We start from the raw sequence: 19284 nt of genomic DNA, 5'->3' as shown, positions 1-19284 counted from the left end.
TAAAGTTCATCCTGGAAAATAGAGACAACCTGGATGTAAATGGACCAGGGAACAGTGAAATTCGTGGAGAAGATATCACAGTACTCTCATATATACAAGTGTTCACCATGTTAGTGTTGCTTTCTGTCTTCCTCTAGTAAACACACGGTCTGCATTTTTATTCGCTATTGCTACACTTAAGTGAAACAACATTAAGAAAATATTCAGAAATTTTGTGCTTATTAAAGATACCACAATCTGCACGACTGAAAATATTCTACCAACATAAACTGAATCATTGAGGACATTAATGTTTACATTTGTTTTGACATCTAAGCCATTGTTTGTGAATTTTATTTATTACAGATAATTTTTACCTACTCGTAAGTATTCTAATTCAATCAAATCAAAATATATTATGCCGCTCTTCATAAAAATCTTTAAATAAAACCATGTTTTCTCTAAAACGTAGAATGGATTTCTTTGTTACTATTTATTACTTCTTCCATGACAATTTTCTATCTGTTGAATATTTCAATGTCAAAATTGAAACATTTTCTCAATAGGATTAAAGAAAATACATTTCATCTTCAAATACCACTTTCCAAATTAACAATTATATTTAACGTCATAACCCCATATCTCAGATGAAGCCCTTCTGCGTACTATTGTTTTCAGTGTGCAATTGATCTATACGTATTATTGTGTTTTCCTATAGTAAAACCACATGGGGTCATCTGCGGAGTTCACCGAGGGGAATCGAACCCCTGACTTTAGCGTTGTGAATCTGTAGACGTATTGTTATACCAGCGGGGAATTACGCGTGCTATACAACATTAAGGAATGCAATGTTCGTACACATGTGGAAGACTTCACACACACATAGCATATTTTGCTATATGCATGTATCTTCACCATTACAATTTGTCATATACTCTAGTAGCTTATGAGCTGCCTCTGAATCACATGTAAATTACTTGAGTAACATTATCAGTTTATTTTCAGAAGTTACGTAATAGTAGCTGCTATCTTGTAACGTCATACCATGTAAGAACCACAAAATCCAGCGTCTTTCTCTTTTCAGGTATGACAAATTAAACAATAACTGGTAGAATTCAGCTAAACAAATTAACAGAGAAACCCAACTCTCTTACTGCATCTATAATCACTATGCATTCTCCATGTTAATTAGAAATAATCTATTGAGGACGATATGATATGTTTTATAGAGTTCTCACCGTTTAACTAGATCAGGAGAGAGATTTTCTCGAAACTCAGATGACGTGTTATGCATCAGAAAATTTCGTAAGAGTTTTGGCGTACTTTCAGTCACTAGTTTTTCAATCAATTAGTCTCTTAACTTATGAAATAAACAAGTGATAATCACAAAGTTTAATACTTTATTATCTGATAGCTTAAAGGGCAAGAGTTGCAATGCCCCTTCAACTGAGTTTTTATGTATCTGTCTTCAGTTGTGCAAACTGTTGATGTATTAGGCATTACATCTTCTAGCTTCAGTTGTCCATTGAATATGGTGTTATTTATGTGTTATCGTAAGAGTTGTGGCATCCTTTTGAAGGAGATTAATTAAGAGATTCTCCATTTTCCGTTTGAATGTTTTCTAAATGGTTGTATGAGCACGCTGTTTATTATTAAGCACTGTGCAAAAATAAAACTAGTAAAGAACTCAGATGAAATATAAATATCAATAATGGTAAATATTATCAGTATGAAATATGGTCTGTGAAATACGACAATCTTTTTAAATATCAAAAGGGGTCATTAAGCTGAAAAATGTTTGGAAATCATTGGTCTAAAGACGTCGGAACCGGAGGTGGTGCGGTGCGATATCACTTCCACTTTTCCATATTTTACTCATTAACCAACTGTAAATTATATTATTATATTTTTATACTGTTTTTAGAAGCTCCTTATACTTTAAATCTCTCATTGTAAAATCTGCTTGTCTACCACCCATACTTTGTAACTCCTTCCTACAACACTTAATTTATCCATTATTTAAGAAAGACAAATATTATGGCATATCCAATAATTGACTTTATATACGATTTACAATTCTTTGTCCTGAAATGATTTTGTCACATCTGGTGTTTCGTTTTTGTCAATACTGAATAAGACAGGTAGTACAGCTGATCGTGTTTTCTAAGTATCATTTAAAGTATACATTCTAAGTATACATTTAAAGTACTTTTTAAGCATCTATCAACGCTTCTAAATACAACATTTGTACATTATGCTCATATTAATATTTATATTTTTATATTTTTCATTTTTGTAACATTACTTGGAAAGAAACACAGGATTTATTACCAGACATTTTAACATAGATTTGAAACAATGTTACGTTAGCATGTGAAATATTACCTTTCTCACTTGTTCAAAGATCATCATATTTTATTACTACTTTGGTCAGTTACAATCAGTGTTCATTCTCAAATGTAACAAATTTTGAACAAGTAGTCTTGAAGCCAGACTAAAGATCAAAAGTTGGATGGTTATATGACTAACTTAACCTTTTATGATAAATTTAAGATACAAAACAATAGAACGTTTAAGAAAGCTACTAAAATATATTCATTTAAACGTACTTGAAAATTCGTATGAACAACAGCTTTAACAAAGTTGGTCTCATAGGAAGATATATAAAACTTAAAATATCAGATAATAGAATACTGATGAAGCTTATTGTAAATATTAGAAGTGAGAACCTTTTCATCAGTAAAGACAATACTTTAAATATCATAGCTTTCTCTTTCTGACGATGTGATGGTCCTGAGAAATTCTCTCGTCTGCACTATTTTCTGGACGAATCTTCGTTTGTTCTTTTGGTTTTTGAACTTTATGCAAAGCTACATGAGGATTATCTGCGCTAGCCGTTCCTAATTTAGCAATGTAAGACTAGAGAGAAGGCAGCTAGTCATCACCACCCACCTCCAACTCTTGGTCAACTCTTTTATTAACGAATAGTGGGATTGACCGTAACATTATAACGCCCCCATGGCTTGAAGGGCGAGCATGTTTGGTATGACGGGAATTCGAACCCGTGACCCTCGGATTACGAGTCGAGTGCCTTAACCATCTGGCCATGCCTTAGAAATTAAAGCATGTTTAGAAGACCTAGCCAGGAGACTTGTGATACTTTCCACAGAAAACAAAAACAACCGAAAACAACCAACAGAAAGAAGACAACTTCGACAATTCTATTGACATCCAAACTTCCCAGGAATAATTAAAAAATTATATTTCCCAGAAATACAACATTTTGGGTTTGAAATTTTAATGTGTAATCACGTGAGCGAGATAGATTCATGGAGCATGTACTTTGCATAATATCATATGTTTGTAGCGCTCCCTAACGATAAGTGTTAAAACTGAAGAAATGCTTCCGCCATTTCAGTAGGAGGAACAAATAAGAGGAGTGAATAAAGTAAACAATTCTGAATCTCAGATATTCTGGATTGTCAGTTGAAATAACATCATGAGTGGAGGAGTACCTTACCTAGGAAGTAAAATCAGTTTGATATCTAAATCTGAAATTCGATATGAAGGAATATTGTATACAATTGACACCAAGGAATCTACAGTTGCTTTAGCAAAAGGTTCGTCTTTCTCTTTGTTCAGGATTTATTAATGTTGTTATGATGAAACCAGTATTTATAATGGCTACATCCTAACTACATCCTTAGCATTTATACGAGATAAAACATAAACAAATGAACTCGTGTATAAGCTAATGAAGTTGAAACAATGTGTCGTAATTTGGGATTTAATATATTTAAAAAAAGCAATATTTTAAAATTAACGACAACTACGTGTATAAACTCTGCTTTTAGAACATAAATTTGTATTTTGCAAGTTAAGTAACATTAATGTATAGTAAAACCTTAAACGTCTTGTAAATTTTAAACGTAGATTACATTAATATGTATTTATTGTAAACAAACATAGAATATGGCAAATAAAGTGCATCTCTTTGTTATTTATACATAAACTATACATGCCGTTTCTAATCTTTTTAAAATAATATTGAATTACTTGGGTGTGTTTCACAATATTATGTGCAACTGCAAGAAACCTTTGTGTATTATTAAAATAAATATTGAGGTACAACTCTCAAAGTAATGTAGATTAAAAAGTAAATTTAGGCTCCAGTCTAGTATGCTATGTGCATTGTCGAGTTATTGCATTAAGAAATGTATATATTTCCAGTCTCAAAACAGTAGTACAAGTGTATGTAAAATTATGTATTAGTATTGCTGTTGAAGTTTTGGGTGTTCAAATTAAACTAGCAAAAATTCAGTATCTTTCATAATTATAGCTTTCATATTACTATTTATAAAATGCTTGATCTGGGTACTTTGGAACATATACTGGTAGTTTTCACATAATTAAAACTATATTTGATTGCATCATATTTAATATTTCAAGCTGTTTTTATTATTTCGGCAACATCTTGTTGGCAAAACCAAAGCATTATTCATGTAAAATAGAGGCAAAGATTTCAGTTCCCAATTTGTTCTGTAGCTTTAGGTCTGGCATAACTAGGTGGTTATCTCATAATCTCAGATTTGGAGGTTTGAATCCACATTACACTAAATGTGCTCACCCTATCAGCCATGGAGGGTTTTATAATGTTAGTCAACCCCACTATTTGTTGGTAAGAGTAGCCCCAGAGTTGATGGTGGATGATGATGACTAGCTGTCTTCCCTCTATTCTATCCTTGCACTACTAAGCTAAGGATGGAGAGCTCAGATAGCCATTATATATCTTTGCATGAAATTCAAAAGCAACAACACACTGTAGTTTGTGGAAGTGATAATCATAATGAACCAGTTTTGAGGCACTAGTGAAATGATGAACACTTATAGGTTAGTTTGATTTGTCCAATCTATCAAACCTGAATACTTTCCTTTTAAAAATGAAATTCTTTTATAAGACTTAGCAGTATAAGTTTAGTTATGCAGTAGCCCTTCCTATGTAGGTATGGCATGTGTTGTTCATTGAAATATTTTAAATTTCCACCATAAATCATCAGAACTTTCCAATACCATACATTTTGATAACATCATCTGTGTAATAACCGAGTCCATAATTTCTCAATGTCTGTAGTTTTTTGTTCTTTTGTTTCTCTGTTAGAACTCAAACACCAAAATTGATGTTCCCTAATGTTACTGAAGTGACATATTTTGAAGTAGATAATTTACTTTTTCTAAGTATTGTTAACTACTAGTAATTAAAAATAATTCTAGTATAAACAATGTTAATCCTTTAAGTTGGTTTTCTTACGGAAATTTGGTGTTCCTTTGAAAACTTTACATGCTGGGTGAAACATAACTTGCAAGGAAACAAGATTAACAATAAATATTGTAGTTGGAACTTCACTGTATATAGAACTTGTTTATAGATGCAACCTTCCTATGGTTATTGAAAAACTGCATTAGAAAAGAACTTTTAAAAAAGGAAATAAATATAGGGATACTTAATATAAGTATTTATAAAACAATCCATACAAAATAGTAACGATGACATTTGTCACGTATATCATTCACAGTTGGATTTAATTTTCTTGTTTTTGTCTGTTAACATTCTGCTACTCTACGTCTGTGTTTATTGTGTTATTGCCATCCTTACCATCTTGTGTTTTGAAGGATTTATTTTAATCATCCCTACATTTACTACTTTTTTAATAAGTCTTTCTTCTATACTGAATATTTTAAATTGGAATCTTTTATTACGAAACAGCTTTAAAATACAATTGTGAAGGTAATTTAAACAGGTGATTTAGTTTTTGTTTTTTGAACAACTTTAAAGGTAAACAGGTTTTCATCTGAATATAAAAATGTGTGGTGAATGTCAATGTTTTGTTTTCATTTATAATTTTGTTGTTTTCTTGTTACGTACTATGAGTATTTATATAAAAAGTGAAATAAAACGTTTATTTATTATCATTTACATCTTTTTCAACTTGTGACATTTTACATAAATGTCAAGAATAGCTACTGTAACATCTCCCCATTAAATATTCCATGCTGTCCACGTTGGGGAATGTTTTAATCCATAACTTGCATGGAATAAATTATATGCTAAGCTGCTTTATCCAGTGGAGTGACTTAAATTAACATTGAACTACATATAATGTTCTATAACTTGTAAGATTGTGATTTTCAAATAATATAAAACAAAAAAACTTGGAAGTATCTCATTGTCTGCATTCAGCTGTTGTTGTGGTTGTTACTATTACTGCAGCTTTACAAACTATAACTTATTTGATCTCCTTATAGTTCGTTCCTTTGGAACTGAAGACAGACCAACTGACCGTCCTGTTGCTCCTCGTGATGAAGTGTATGAATACATCATATTCAGGTCTAGTGACATAAAAGATTTACATGTGTGTGAGCCTCCTAAGCCCCAGCCTACACTTGCTGGAGGCTTGCCTAATGATCCTGCAATAGTTCAGGTAACCAGTTCCTGGGGCAGGCTCAGCACTTCTAATCTGTCAGTATGTATGGTGAGGCTACTTTTTCCTTTATAAAGGTTTCACAGTTTTGAAACATTGTGCAGTAGATGGTTATTGTACAGCTTGTAGTATCTATCACTTTTATATCTGGGAGAAATATAATAACAAATTTGTAGTTGTTATTACAGACTAATTATAACAATTGTACAGACAGATGCATGAAAATCTTATGGAAAGATGACTGAAAAGTTACTGAAATTTTATGATTGAACTTTGCTTTTAATCAGCGAGATCTTTTAACAGACAAAAATCTCCAAATAGCCAGTCACTACAGGTGTTAAAATGTTAGCAAAATATAACTTCATATTAATATTTTTTAATAATGATGTTGAGAAGATAAAAAACAACAACAAAGTATAACTAAGTTATTGGTGAAAATATTTTGTATTTGCGAACACTGGAGAATTTCTTATATTTAAATGTTTGATATACTTATAGGGATTAGTAATTGGAGGTAAGGTCTAGATGAAATTAGGGTAATAAGTTTTTAGAGAGTTTGAGAATGTAATTGCTGGGTTTACAATGATTTACATTATAAGGCTTAAAATTAATGTTGTCAAATCAGCAAATTAATAGTTAGTATTGCATTTTGGTCCTTATAACTTAAAGTGCTAGAACAACAACTACACAAATTCTGGAAGGATATTTTTCACATTCTTACTGTTGACAATTCATAACACCTATTACATGCATTCCAGTAATTTACTTAGCAAAATTCTGAGTGTAGAAGGTTATTATGATTCTTGTTTTATTACTAAATCCATAGTATATCTTCATAACAGTGTCCACCAAGGAATTTTTGCAAAATTTCTAATGAGAATATGTAGACAAAAATCACCTCACAAAGCAGGCTTATTTGTAGAACAACATTCAAAACTTTTCTCAATAATCTAAAATCTTGATAATGAAAAAGCTTTTTTGAATTATCATACAAAGCTACAAAATTCATTCACTTGCTCTTTATATCATTGTTTCAAAATCTTGCAGAAGGATATTTTACAACTCGCTAAAACAAGACCAATTGTTTTTTTTTATGTAAATGGTTGAAAGAGATGATTTTATCACATTTTCTTGGTTGCTATTGGGTAAGTTTCTTTTCAAAGCCTGCTGAAAAAAAGGCTAGGGCCTTATGTATATCTGATATTTTAAGCAGTGTTATACTAGTCCAAAATGTTTTGTTTTATTAAAGTGAACAATGTGTATTTATAACATTGTCTCTAACTTTATTATTCCTTTGTAGTTGTACAAGTTGCTACAGGGGGGAAAAAAAATGGATATGAATATTTTACTGAAACTTTTGCAGTAAAATATTCACAGCCATAGTAATGATTGCACTATTGATTTTCATAGGGTAGTTTAAAAAAATATATTCTAAACACCTTCATTCGTTCACCATGAATAATATCTCCAAATCATTAATTTTCTATCACTGGGGAAAAAATTCATGTCCTACTAATGAGCATTAATAAGAAACTGACACATTCAAGAATTATCATTTCTCTAGTTTGCTGTTCCTACACAGAAGCCTGTGTAGAAACCTGGGCTTTGTAATTTTCATCACCCTTTTAACCATCAAATAATTATCAAACTACACATACTGTGATTGAATTTACAAAGTATTTTGTCATGAAATTTGGGAAGCTTTCAGCAAACATAAGTTTTGTTGTACACAAATTGGATTATTTAATAAAAAATATTTATTTACTAAAGATTTGTGTGACCTTATGGTGTTGCTGATCAGTCTAAATGTAAGGTGATTCTCACATTAAAAATATGGTCTGTTTTTTCTCAGTTTTCACACTTCATTTCTATAACGTCTGGAATATTTTAAATAAGTAAAAGTAAGTGGACCAAAATAGACAACGTAAGGTGAAAAGTTGAGAAACTTTAAATAAACTTAAATATATTTTTCTTGCAGTCAGAGCTAATAGACTTTTCAAATACAGGTTCATTTAGTTTCATTGCTTTACGAGTGTATTTACTCACTCTTGAGAATATGAAAAGCATTTATCACAGTAAGATAGCTTTCTCTAAACAATCAAACTTGGTAGTATTTGCAATTTAAATTCCACAATAGCACATTCATATTATGAGTAATTCTCTTTATTTAACCCTTTGTGCACCTGTTGCTGTATGGTGACCACTTAAGGTGCTCTGAATTTGTCTGAAAGTCTTTCTCTTTAGAACATGAGTAATTTTTTTGTACAGAATTGTGTAATCTTTATGAGAAAATGTACTCGAAATGGCTTCACACTACTGTTTTGTTTGTTTTTTACACTTAAATAAACAACTGAACTTCAGCTACCTGATGATAAATTTGAGCATAATGACTGAAAATGGTACACATGTGAAAGGTTAACTTTAGAACAATGTGTGTGTGTGTGTTTGTAAAATATATAAAAATGTTCTAAGTAACAGCAACTTCATTTGCTTCCTAACTAAACTTCGAATTTAGATAAGAGGGAATCCATGGTACTTGATTCTTTTATGTTGGATTAGAGTAAATTCATCTGCATTACCTTAAGTGTAATTAAATCTCATATTGGTGAAGAAATGATGGAGGTATGAGCTGAAGGTGGTACATGAAGAAAAAAACAACCAAGCTCAGAGCCACTGTTATGTAGCTGGAAATTTGTTTGCTGACATCACAGACAAGTAATTACCTGACACCTTGAGAAACTAGCTTTATAAATAATTTTTAATAAACCATTGTCTTCCCTCAATTGGTTATAAATTGTTCCTTAGCAAATGTCTGAGAGAATTATTGATATTTTGTGAAAAGTAGGATATAACAGGAGAAGCATGTCATGCAAGTTTGCCTTTTGTACCACTAAAGCAAGAAATTTTGTTTATAACTAATAGAAAGCATATTCTACTTTTATTTATGTAAGTGCCAGGCAAGGAAATCTTTAGATTCACTGTTATTTTATATTTTTTTTCTTTCTTGTCTTGTTTGGCTTAATAAGCTAATGTAACTGTTGGATCATTCCATGTCAAATCATCCAGATTTTTGAAAATTTTCCAGGTGAGCCTCTCAGAATGCCTTGAAACTACCTACATTGCCAAAGATTAGATCAATATCTCTAATAGTTTTTGATTTACAGCCCTGTAAATTTTAGTTAATATTTTTATATTTTTGGCAAATACATTTTTGGGCAAATTTAGCTGCTGAAAGCTGCAAGAGTAATGGTGGTAGAAGGCTGACATTTGCTACACCAACTGAATTAATTTCACAGAATTCAAAAATGGTCTCAAACCAAGTTTATCTCTCTTAGGATTTTCATAGTGATCCTGTAAAATCACCTGAAAACCCAAAATCATAAAAAAACATTGATTTATTTAATAAGTCGTAGCTCTAAGACTTAATGTGATACAAAGCTGAATTTTGTTGTCAAATTTCCTATAACATATCAGTTTATAAATCAGCAATTGTTGTAATTAAAAATGTTAGATCTCCTGTTAAAAAAAAAAAGTCCCTGCATGCATCTTTTTATGATATAGCTAAAAATAGCCCTACTTCAGGCCACAGTTTGACAATGCCACCTGTTATTCAGCCTTTTCAGATTTTCACCATATATTCTTATCTCTGAATATGATCTACAAAAAAAATCAGGATGGTGTTCAACCTACTTTTTGAGTTATAATTGTTTAAAATATCCTCTGACCAAACGTTTTTTTACTTGAAACAAAAACCTTCAATTCAGGTGTGTTATTGTGTGCAAATATATCCATACAACTTTGAAAAAAAGTTATGAATCCCATTGAAATATTCTAATCAGCCTTTACTATATATTCTTACATCTCTGAACATGATCTTCACAGCTATAATGTTATTAGACGATGCTGAAAACTGTAGCTTTATGGTTCAGAATGCTGTGCAGGCAACACTACACCCTTTTGTAATGTACTTCAGAGAATCAAATTCAGAAGATATCAGTGTTGTTAACATGTGTGTTCTGTCAGATTGTCTGAAACATGATACAGTAGCTGTTTATGCTTTCATTACCACAGTACTAACCCATGTTAAACAGAAATATTCAAATACAGAAAGGATAATTTATTTCAGCAATGGTGCAGCTTTACAATACAATAAATTTAAAAATCTTGTTAATCTATGCTACCATTTTAAAGATTATCAGTTGTCGTCTGAATGGCATTTTTTTGCCACCAGTCGTGGGAAAAGTCCATGAGATGGAGTTGGGGGTACAGTGAAGAGGCTGGTGGCTCGTGCAAGCCTTCAATTGCCTATAAATAATCAAATTTTAGGTGTCTCTATGTACTATTGGGCAAAGGACAACATTCAGGGCATTCGGTTCTTTCTTGTCAGTCGGGAATCAGTCCTGCAGAATTGTGTAAAGTTTGGTCTACTTGAGTGCTTTGAAAAGTGCAAAACTGTGACAGGTATTAGGTCACATCATAGCTTTATTCTACCAACAAATTGTATATGAGAAGGCTATCAGATGATGATGATGTGTAACTGTTGGTAGTATTTTTAGCTATATCATAAAACGTTGCATGCAGGGGCATTTTTTACAGGAGATCTGACAAACTTTTAATTACAACAATTGCTGATTTATCAACTGATATGTTATAGGAAATTTGAAAAGAAAATTCAGCTTTGTATCACATTAAGTCTTAGAGCTATGACTTATTAAATAAACTGTTTTGTACAATTTTGGGTTTTCAGGTGAGTTTACAATTAGTGATGTTGAGAAAACCCACTTGTAGAGAAATATATATGCAAAAACGGCTCGTTTGGTTTGAGAAAATATCTTGCGTAGAAGAGCAAACAACGTTTCGACCTTAGAAGAGCAAACATTTTCAACCCAAACGAGCCATCTTTGCATATATATATATATAGGTGATTTTACAGCCTGACTATGCAAATCTTAAGAGAGACAAACTTGGTTTGAGACCATTTTTGAATTCTGTGAGATTAATTCAGTCAGTGTAGCAAATTTCAGCCTTTTACCACCATTACTCTTGCAGCTTTAAGCAGCCAAAGTTGCCTGACAATGAATTTGCCAAAAATAAAAAATAAATTTTACAGGGCTGTAAATCAGAAACTATTAGAGATATTGATCTAATCTTGGATTTTGCAGTTTGTTGTTCCTATCCTTAAACCTCTCACCTTGAATGAATTTACTATTACTGATTCTTGTAGGTTTGCTTCTGAAATCTTTAAAGTTTCCTCTTCTGATCAATGTTATGGCCAGTTTTGATATTAAATCTCTACAATAATGTGTCCTCTTCATGAAACTTAACTTTAATCATGGACATTCGTTTTCCTACTAACACTGCACAGTATCTTAGTTTTATCAGTAAACAATACCTGCTAGATGGTATTGTTCCTGCTGGGTTCAATGATAGTCCATAGTTTCCTATCCTGAATCCAAGTGATTAGGAAACTACCCATGTGATTTCAAACCTGCCCTTTATCTAACAGAACTAACTGTCCACTACTTAAACCCAACCATTCATCCATTTGTTTACATTTCAAAACAACTTGTTTCAATATTTTGTTTAACATCTTGTCATTACCACAGTGTCTTTACATCTTGAACTCTAATAAAATTTTACTTGCAGATTAAGACTACCTGACTTTTAATGATTTGTAAAGCTCTTTATATTTAATTGTTTGAAAATTTTACACCTAAACTGAACTGTTGTGTAATACATCCATACCCCTTTTTTCCTTCCATTCACCACTTTCCTTAAAAACTAGATACACACCTATGATTGTGATTATTAGTTTTAGTTCATAATAATGTCTGTAACATGATTTTCAAATTTAGCTGTAGATGGAAGAATCATATTCCGAAATGTTTGAACCTTCAAAGTAAAATGTTTTTTGTTTTATCAACAGTCTGCTTTTTCCTTCTGAGATTTCATTTTCCTCGTTATGAATGCATTGCTAGTTACTCACAATTATCTTTAGGAATTAAATATAATTTTGGTGTACTTAAATAGTACTTTCATTTTAAAATGTATCTTAATTTTAAAAGAAATGTATCCACTTAAATGACTTTCAATAATTACTCTAAAACTGTTTTTAATATTTCAATTTGAAGGAGGATGTTTAATGCAGATGAACATTGTCTGATAATGTTTACTACAAAATTACTTTTATCAGTCTAAATCTTGCAAGAATTCAAGCAATTAAGTGTGAACTAAAAACAAAGTGTCGTAGAAGTTTCATTCTGACATTTACATTCTGCAAGAATACTATAGAATAGATAAGGCTACAGTAAACTGAACAAATTAGCCAATTATTTAGGGTTTATAGTACTTCTAAAATCAGTGGGTATAAACTTCTAAACAAGAATTATCCATAAAATGTGATTTCATCTGTTTACACTCAATACTTGTTTATAACCCCCCCCTTTTTTATTTTTCCTTTCTAATTATAGGTTTTTATGCCCACAGAAAGTTTCCATGCCTACATATTAAAGACTATGCTATAAAAATGGGAAAATGGTGATATTCCATTGTTATCACCATTAAAATAATTGTTAGCGTACTCGACTGGAATTAGTAAGCACTAAAACAAGTTTCATGTTGAAAGTTACTTGTGTAAATAACTTTCAATACTACCTCTCATGGTTATGTTTCTAATTAATTAACTTTTCACAAGGAATCTTTTTTTTTGTTTCTTTGTCAACTTTATTTGTAACTGTTACTTTTATAATAGCACTGTTATTATGAAACCACTTATTAAATAATGGATTTTTTTTTTTCCTGTAAATAGCTGCTTTGGTTTGTGAGGCATCACTTTTTATTCTAAGTAGTATGTGGGAAACCACTTCAACATTTTCAGTACCTTTTTATCATTGCATTTAAAGTTGTACTTCATGGTAGAAGATATTTTGTCACTTAGGTTATCTGTATTTTAACCTTAATTAGGAATGTATGATTATCCATTGTCTTTACTGCCCACTAGCAATGTGTCCATAAAATATTAAAACAAATTCTAGGGAAGGAACTAGTCATACATAAATAGTTAATTATGCAGTCATTGTGTTGCTAGAGTAGGTGGTTTTTTTTGTTTGTTTTAAATTATATGGTCAATAACTATTTACTCTATATAGTATAAAGTACAAAAGGTCAGTGATGTTAAGTGACTTAAGTGTTATAAAGATCTCATGTCATATTTTATAGCACTCTGCACCAGTGTCTGGTATGCCTTTTCCACCTACTTCTACCTTTAGCCAGCCAGGAACTTATGGACCTGTTGGAGCCATTCCACCATATCAGTCATACGCACAGTCAGGAGTGCCTTCACATCTACCACAACCATTTATGATGTCTGCTTCACAGTCTGGTATGAAATGAAGCTATTTATTTAAACTGGTTTCTTTGTTGTAATTGTGTAGGTCAACGTATGCCAAACTTTCTCAGTTCACAATGCCCCTAGGTGAAAAGAAAAACCTAACAGTTCTGTTTATTAAGTAGTTAGGTTCAAACAACTCAATAAATATTTATGTTCTAACAACTTAGGAGCTGTTTGAAAGAATAATACACATAAATTGAAAGTAAAAACAATATTTTTATTTCATTTTTAAATAACCACAATTACTAATGGGATGCGTGCACCTGTTAGGCACTGTACAGCATCTCTAAGCTTGGATTCAGATTGGAACTGCCACCCTCAGTTTTACACTGATATTTGTGTGATATTTACTAAAAAGTTATTTCGTGCGATACAACGTCGCAAATGGAATTAGGATTTGCTGAACTTTAGCACTTGGCATTGGATATTTATCTTTTATTGATATCCAAAACTCTTAGTTTCATGCTCCCAAATTTTGTTTTTAAAGTCTTGTCACAAGACAGCTGAATAAGATTTTTTTTTTTTTCTGCAGAGGTATCTTCAGATGGGGCCTTACCTTTGAATGGGTCTTGGATTTATTCCAACTTCTCTGTCTCCTGAAAAGGAAATTTCAAACCACTCGTGGAGCTGTGTTAGGTGCTTTTCAGAAACGGATTTTAGTTCATGGGTCAAATCAATGTTATTGGATGTAACAAACTGCTGCAACAGGGAAAAGTCTTTGCCATCATCTTCATTCATTTCTCTTCTCCATAGTAGTAACTTTTTTCTGAAGGCTGAAACCTTCTCTGATTTTCAGAATGTGTATGTTGCCTCTCTGCAGAGATATTCAAAACATTCAGTTTTTTTTAAGAGATTGCACAGATTTGCTAATTTTGACAAAATATCAGTATTCAAGACATTTTTTAGCACAGTTGTGTTCTTCTTTGAGATATGAGTATATTTCCTGCTGTAATTTGAACACTGGGGACAGTCCATTCCCATGAGGGAGAGTCTTGTGAGCTACAGTAGTACAACAAAGATGTGTGCTCAGATCCCATATCCTCAGTTTTTTAAAAAAAAAACTTTCCACTAAAGTTTTCATATTATTATTACTGTTTTGATATGGTTTGTGTTGCTAAGTCTGGTCATGCTCTGTCTTACCATTCATCTTGCAGCATGATTTCCTTTGCAGAAATTTGTTGTTTGAAACACATAATTTAGGTGGAGATTCGTAATGCTTTTGTTCTGTACTGTTGCTGTATTCCCTTTGTTTGTTTTTCAATCCCATTAAGTAAAAGGTGATATCTTTGTCATATTCTAAGAACCTGATCTACATATATGAATAACTTTCATTGGAAAAGGTTGTTGCATATCCTTTTGTAAAAACAATGTTTTCAGTGATATTGCAATATCTGCAAAATCCCAAATGGTGTCAAAAATCTAGTTCTGTTGCATACCATTCCACTGACACAGACTGTGGTTATATTGAGTTGTTGATCTCCTAATAATCTTAACATACTCAACTTTCTGTGTGGTATGTGTAGTTCATGTGCTGTCTTTAATTGAGAATGTTCATTGTACTTGTAGCTACTTTTAAAGATTTGAAATTATTTTTCACACAAATGAGTCTTGGTCATTATAGGTTTCTTTGTGATTTTAAATTGTCCAGTACTTTTAAAATAGGAATAATTGTTTAAAAACAAAACATTTTAAAATCTAATTAAGTTGCTTGAAAGAATTTGACTTTGTTCATAATAGGATCAAGGTCAGAAACTCCCATATCCACCCCACAGCAGAGAAAAAGTCCCACCATGGATGCAGGTGTTCAGACATCTGGTGGCTCTGTTCAAGTTCAAGAAGAATTAAAGAAACGACGCCAGGGTGTACCTCAACGATCAACTAATATCAGTCGTCAAGCAACAAAACCAGCAAACACTCAAGTATATCAACAACCACAGTTTACTCAACAACAGCAGCAGCAACGGAGACAGTTTTCTACAAGTAATCGTGGTCAACAAAGAGGATGTAATAACTAAATCTTTGTGTATTTATGGGAAGTGGGGGGGGGGAAAGAGTACAAAAATATATAAACAAATTCACTGTGGATATAAGTTGTCTTTTTTTCATTTAAGATTTCAAGTAACCATTACTTCAGTTAACAGAGGGGGGGAGTTAGCACTAGTGTTGAAACAAGATAGTTTTTTAATCATGCTAATAATATAGTTTTGAGAAATTAAGTGTGAAGGTAATGTCTAAGACTTGTCTGAATAGCCAACCTCAGAAGGTAGTGTGTGTATCCTGTGGTTGCCCCTGTAACAACTGAAAAAAGAACACCTTTTAATGTTTGAACTTTCTAAGCACCCACTGTTTTCAGTTTAGCTGTATAGTTTGTGCATGTGTTTTAATACACTCTGTGTAAAGATTGACATCACCTCCAAAATGAAAATTACATATTGCTCAAATTTTACTATCAGTTTAGCTAGCACACTGTTCTCAACTACAAAATATAAACCACTATACCATAAATGTAACTTGCCTTAAACTTTCTGAATAGATTATTAAAATTAGCTATCAAGAGGATATAATATTAGGTTCTGTTATTAGGAATTACTTTCTGTAAATGCTTACAAATAAAAACCTAGTATTACACTTTCTTGATGTAATATTACATTTTTAAGTTTTTATTTTTAAGCACTTTTGTAAATGCAATGATAAACATTTGGAGATAATATTGTTAAAACAGCTGTGGAGGAATACACATTTAGAAAATATATATTAGTTTAAATATTTCTATTAACAATTCTTTTAATTTAACTATCAAACTGATGACATGATGTGTATTGTATGCTAAATAAAGATGAAATAAACCTCTAACAAAACTTTTCTATTTTAGGGTTTCCACGTCGACCCAGAGGTCCTCGAATTCGTCAAAATCCAGCTAATAGAATGGATGTCCTAAAATTTGAAGGAGAATATGACTTTGAACAGGCAAATGCAGAGTTTCAAGAGCTTGAGAACAAATTGGCAAGAACAAAGATAGGTGAACAATGTGGCTTTAACCTTTTCAATTGTCCCCCGATAGAATAACATCACATCTACAAATAGGATGGGGAATATTATGTCACATTGTAAAACCACTGTTGGAGATCTTGTATTAGTTATGTAAAAAATATATAGCACTTCAAAGTTACCATTAGTGTCATTTTGGAAACTTTGTTTTTATTTGCTTTTCAATCATCTATAACTGTAATACTGTAGTATATAATTTATTTTAATGCATCATTCAACCATCTTTTGATGGAATTGATTTTCAGCTGTTACCTTAGCTTTGATTACCTTTAACAGATGACAAGAAAGACGATTCCGGGAACGAAACTCAGGCTGGTGATGTACAAGACGAAGATGATGTTGTTTATTATGATAAAACCAAATCTTTTTTTGATAGCATTAGTTGTGAAGCCTTGGAAAGAAGTAAGGGGTAAGAAAACTTTTGCATTCATATTTATGCTATTACTCTGCCATTTTATGGTCTAAAGTTGGTAGAACAATCACTTGTTTTTCATTGACAAAAAATACAAACATAATTAGGTATAAAAAAATTCTAAGACTTGATTAACTATCAGATAATGAAACAGCTTTTTGAAACAAATGTTAGAATAATAAAACAGCAAAGGTTTTCTCTGTAAAGTACTTTTTATTAACTAAACTAACACCTTTTGCATCTGTCTCAAGCAAGTGTTTATTTGTAGAAACTTAAGACGTGTGGATTGGCGACGTGAAAGAAAACTAAATGTGGAAACTTTCGGAAATTCTGCAAACTTATCTCGTCGTTACCCCTGGCGAGGTGGTCGTGGTGTTTTCAGAGGTTATCGAGGTAGGGGTGTCGTGAGATGTAGTAGGGGAGGAGGCATGTTATGATGTAAGTGTTTTGTATGTTCCTAAGTTTTTGTTTTGAAAATAACTTGCAAATATGAGAGAATTCTTGTGGTTGTGTACACCTGGTTAATTTCATTTGTGTTTTTGTCAGTGTGCATGGAAATTAGAAAACGGGTTATTTTGAATAAATGCAGACATTTTTTTTTTTTCTAGTTGGCTTCAGGTCCCAACTAAGCAACACTTCCACTAAGAAGCTGTGAATGCAGTTTAAACTCTTGAAGCCACTTGGTTAACTTCTGTGATCCAGGTCATCCAAAGGAGTTTGAAGTACTGGCCTGCCACAAAATCATTTCTTCTCTGACACTGTTTTAAATTATAATGTTTTGTGTTTTTTTTCCTTTTGAAATTATTCTATTTTGGCAAAGGTACTTGCATTGACTCTTTGCTGAGCAGGGTGCCTGAATAAGCAATTAGGAGTGCCCACTGTTGTCTTTCAAATGCGAAGTTTGTTTCCTACTTCATCATCTACTTAGCACCTTGGACAACAGAACATTTGAAGCCAAAGGAAATGTTACTTTAGTTTTAAGTTTTTAATCATGTATATGAGGGATGGGATTTAACGGATGTTTTTGTAGTACGTGTGTTTATTTTGATCAAACTAAAAATTTGTAAACAAATCTGAATTTTTGGAAGCTGAGAAACCAGTAACTGCTGCTTCTTTATTAGAATAAAGAATGAAAAAAAATGTTTTTGTTACACACAAGTTCAAATATTAACAATTGGTTTTTCTGAAAGAAAAAAAAATTATTGTTTGCACAATTAATTTGAATTAATTTTTTAATACAAACCTTTTTTTTAGTGGTAATACTGACAGTTTTATCTAGAAGTACAGGAAGTTTTTTGAAAGATCTTTATCTGCATGTGGATTTAATTTTTTTTTTTTGTATATTCATACAGTGTATTAATAATATTATTATTTAAAGATATATATTTTATTGGAAAAAGGTTTGGATGTATAAGTTTCCTAGTGCTGTTCTAGCTGATGCTGCAGTCTAGTTTAATTAGTTTGTATTTAATAAATAGGAAATGAGTTTTCCCCATAATTATGTACCTTATCCAATTTGTATACATGTTTTCTAAGTGTAATACCAATATATTTTTCTTACTGATTAGCCTGCAACCTTTGTTGTTTTTTTTGTTTCCTATATTGATATGGTATTAAGGTACATATTTCCTTGATTATTTACTGGGAATACCCTCAAACTTGTGAAGTTTTATATTTTACTCTGATGCAGGTAGGGGGTGGGTGATGTAGTGAGTTACCTTGTGAATTTGGAATGTTAATGTGCAATGTGCTGGCAGGATGGAGAAATGTTTTACTTTCTCATTCATACATCGTAATTGTTAATGCAGTAGGAATGAAATGTCTACATATTATTATTATTTAATTTGTTAAATTTATGGCTGTAATGCAGTAAGACCTTTTCACATAAAAGGTTCAAGCAATATCCTAACTGCCAGGACTTTTCTGTAAATAACCCACTCTTGTACACGTGAAAACAATAAAAGAAATGGAAGCAA

General features: G+C 31.7%; 1 protein-coding gene across 3 annotated transcripts; it reads left to right on the top strand.

Moving 5' to 3' along the window:
• The first annotated feature begins 3362 nt into the window (after positions 1–3362).
• Positions 3363–19284, top strand: LOC143251031 (protein LSM14 homolog B-like). 3 transcript variants are annotated; one of them, XM_076502315.1, is made up of 8 exons: positions 3363–3599; positions 6283–6458; positions 13677–13839; positions 15586–15852; positions 16721–16867; positions 17173–17305; positions 17577–17746; positions 17917–19284. In XM_076502315.1, the coding sequence occupies exons 1-7, from the start codon at positions 3479–3481 to the stop codon at positions 17743–17745; spliced, it is 1176 nt and encodes a 391-aa protein (XP_076358430.1). In that variant the 5' UTR covers positions 3363–3478; the 3' UTR covers position 17746; positions 17917–19284. The 3 variants fall into 3 exon arrangements, with proteins under 3 accessions (XP_076358430.1, XP_076358429.1, XP_076358428.1); XM_076502314.1 differs by having other exon boundaries at positions 3365–3599; positions 6283–6500; XM_076502313.1 differs by having other exon boundaries at positions 3365–3599; positions 6283–6509.

This window comes from Tachypleus tridentatus, chromosome 5 (genome assembly GCF_004210375.1).
Source record: "Tachypleus tridentatus isolate NWPU-2018 chromosome 5, ASM421037v1, whole genome shotgun sequence".
NCBI classification, from domain to species: Eukaryota; Metazoa; Arthropoda; class Merostomata; order Xiphosura; family Limulidae; genus Tachypleus; species Tachypleus tridentatus.
The sequence above is the reverse complement of the archived record's forward strand: the minus strand, read 5'-3'. Positions and strand labels throughout refer to the sequence as shown.

Coding starts and splice junctions, on each gene's coding strand:
- LOC143251031 (XM_076502313.1), top strand. CDS start 3,479: ATGAGTGGAGGAGTACCTTACCTAGGAAGTAAAATCAGTTTGATATCT. Junction 3,600..6,282: donor TACAGTTGCTTTAGCAAAAG/GTTCGTCTTTCT, acceptor ATCTCCTTATAG/TTCGTTCCTTTGGAACTGAA. Junction 16,868..17,172: donor ATTGGCAAGAACAAAGATAG/GTGAACAATGTG, acceptor TACCTTTAACAG/ATGACAAGAAAGACGATTCC.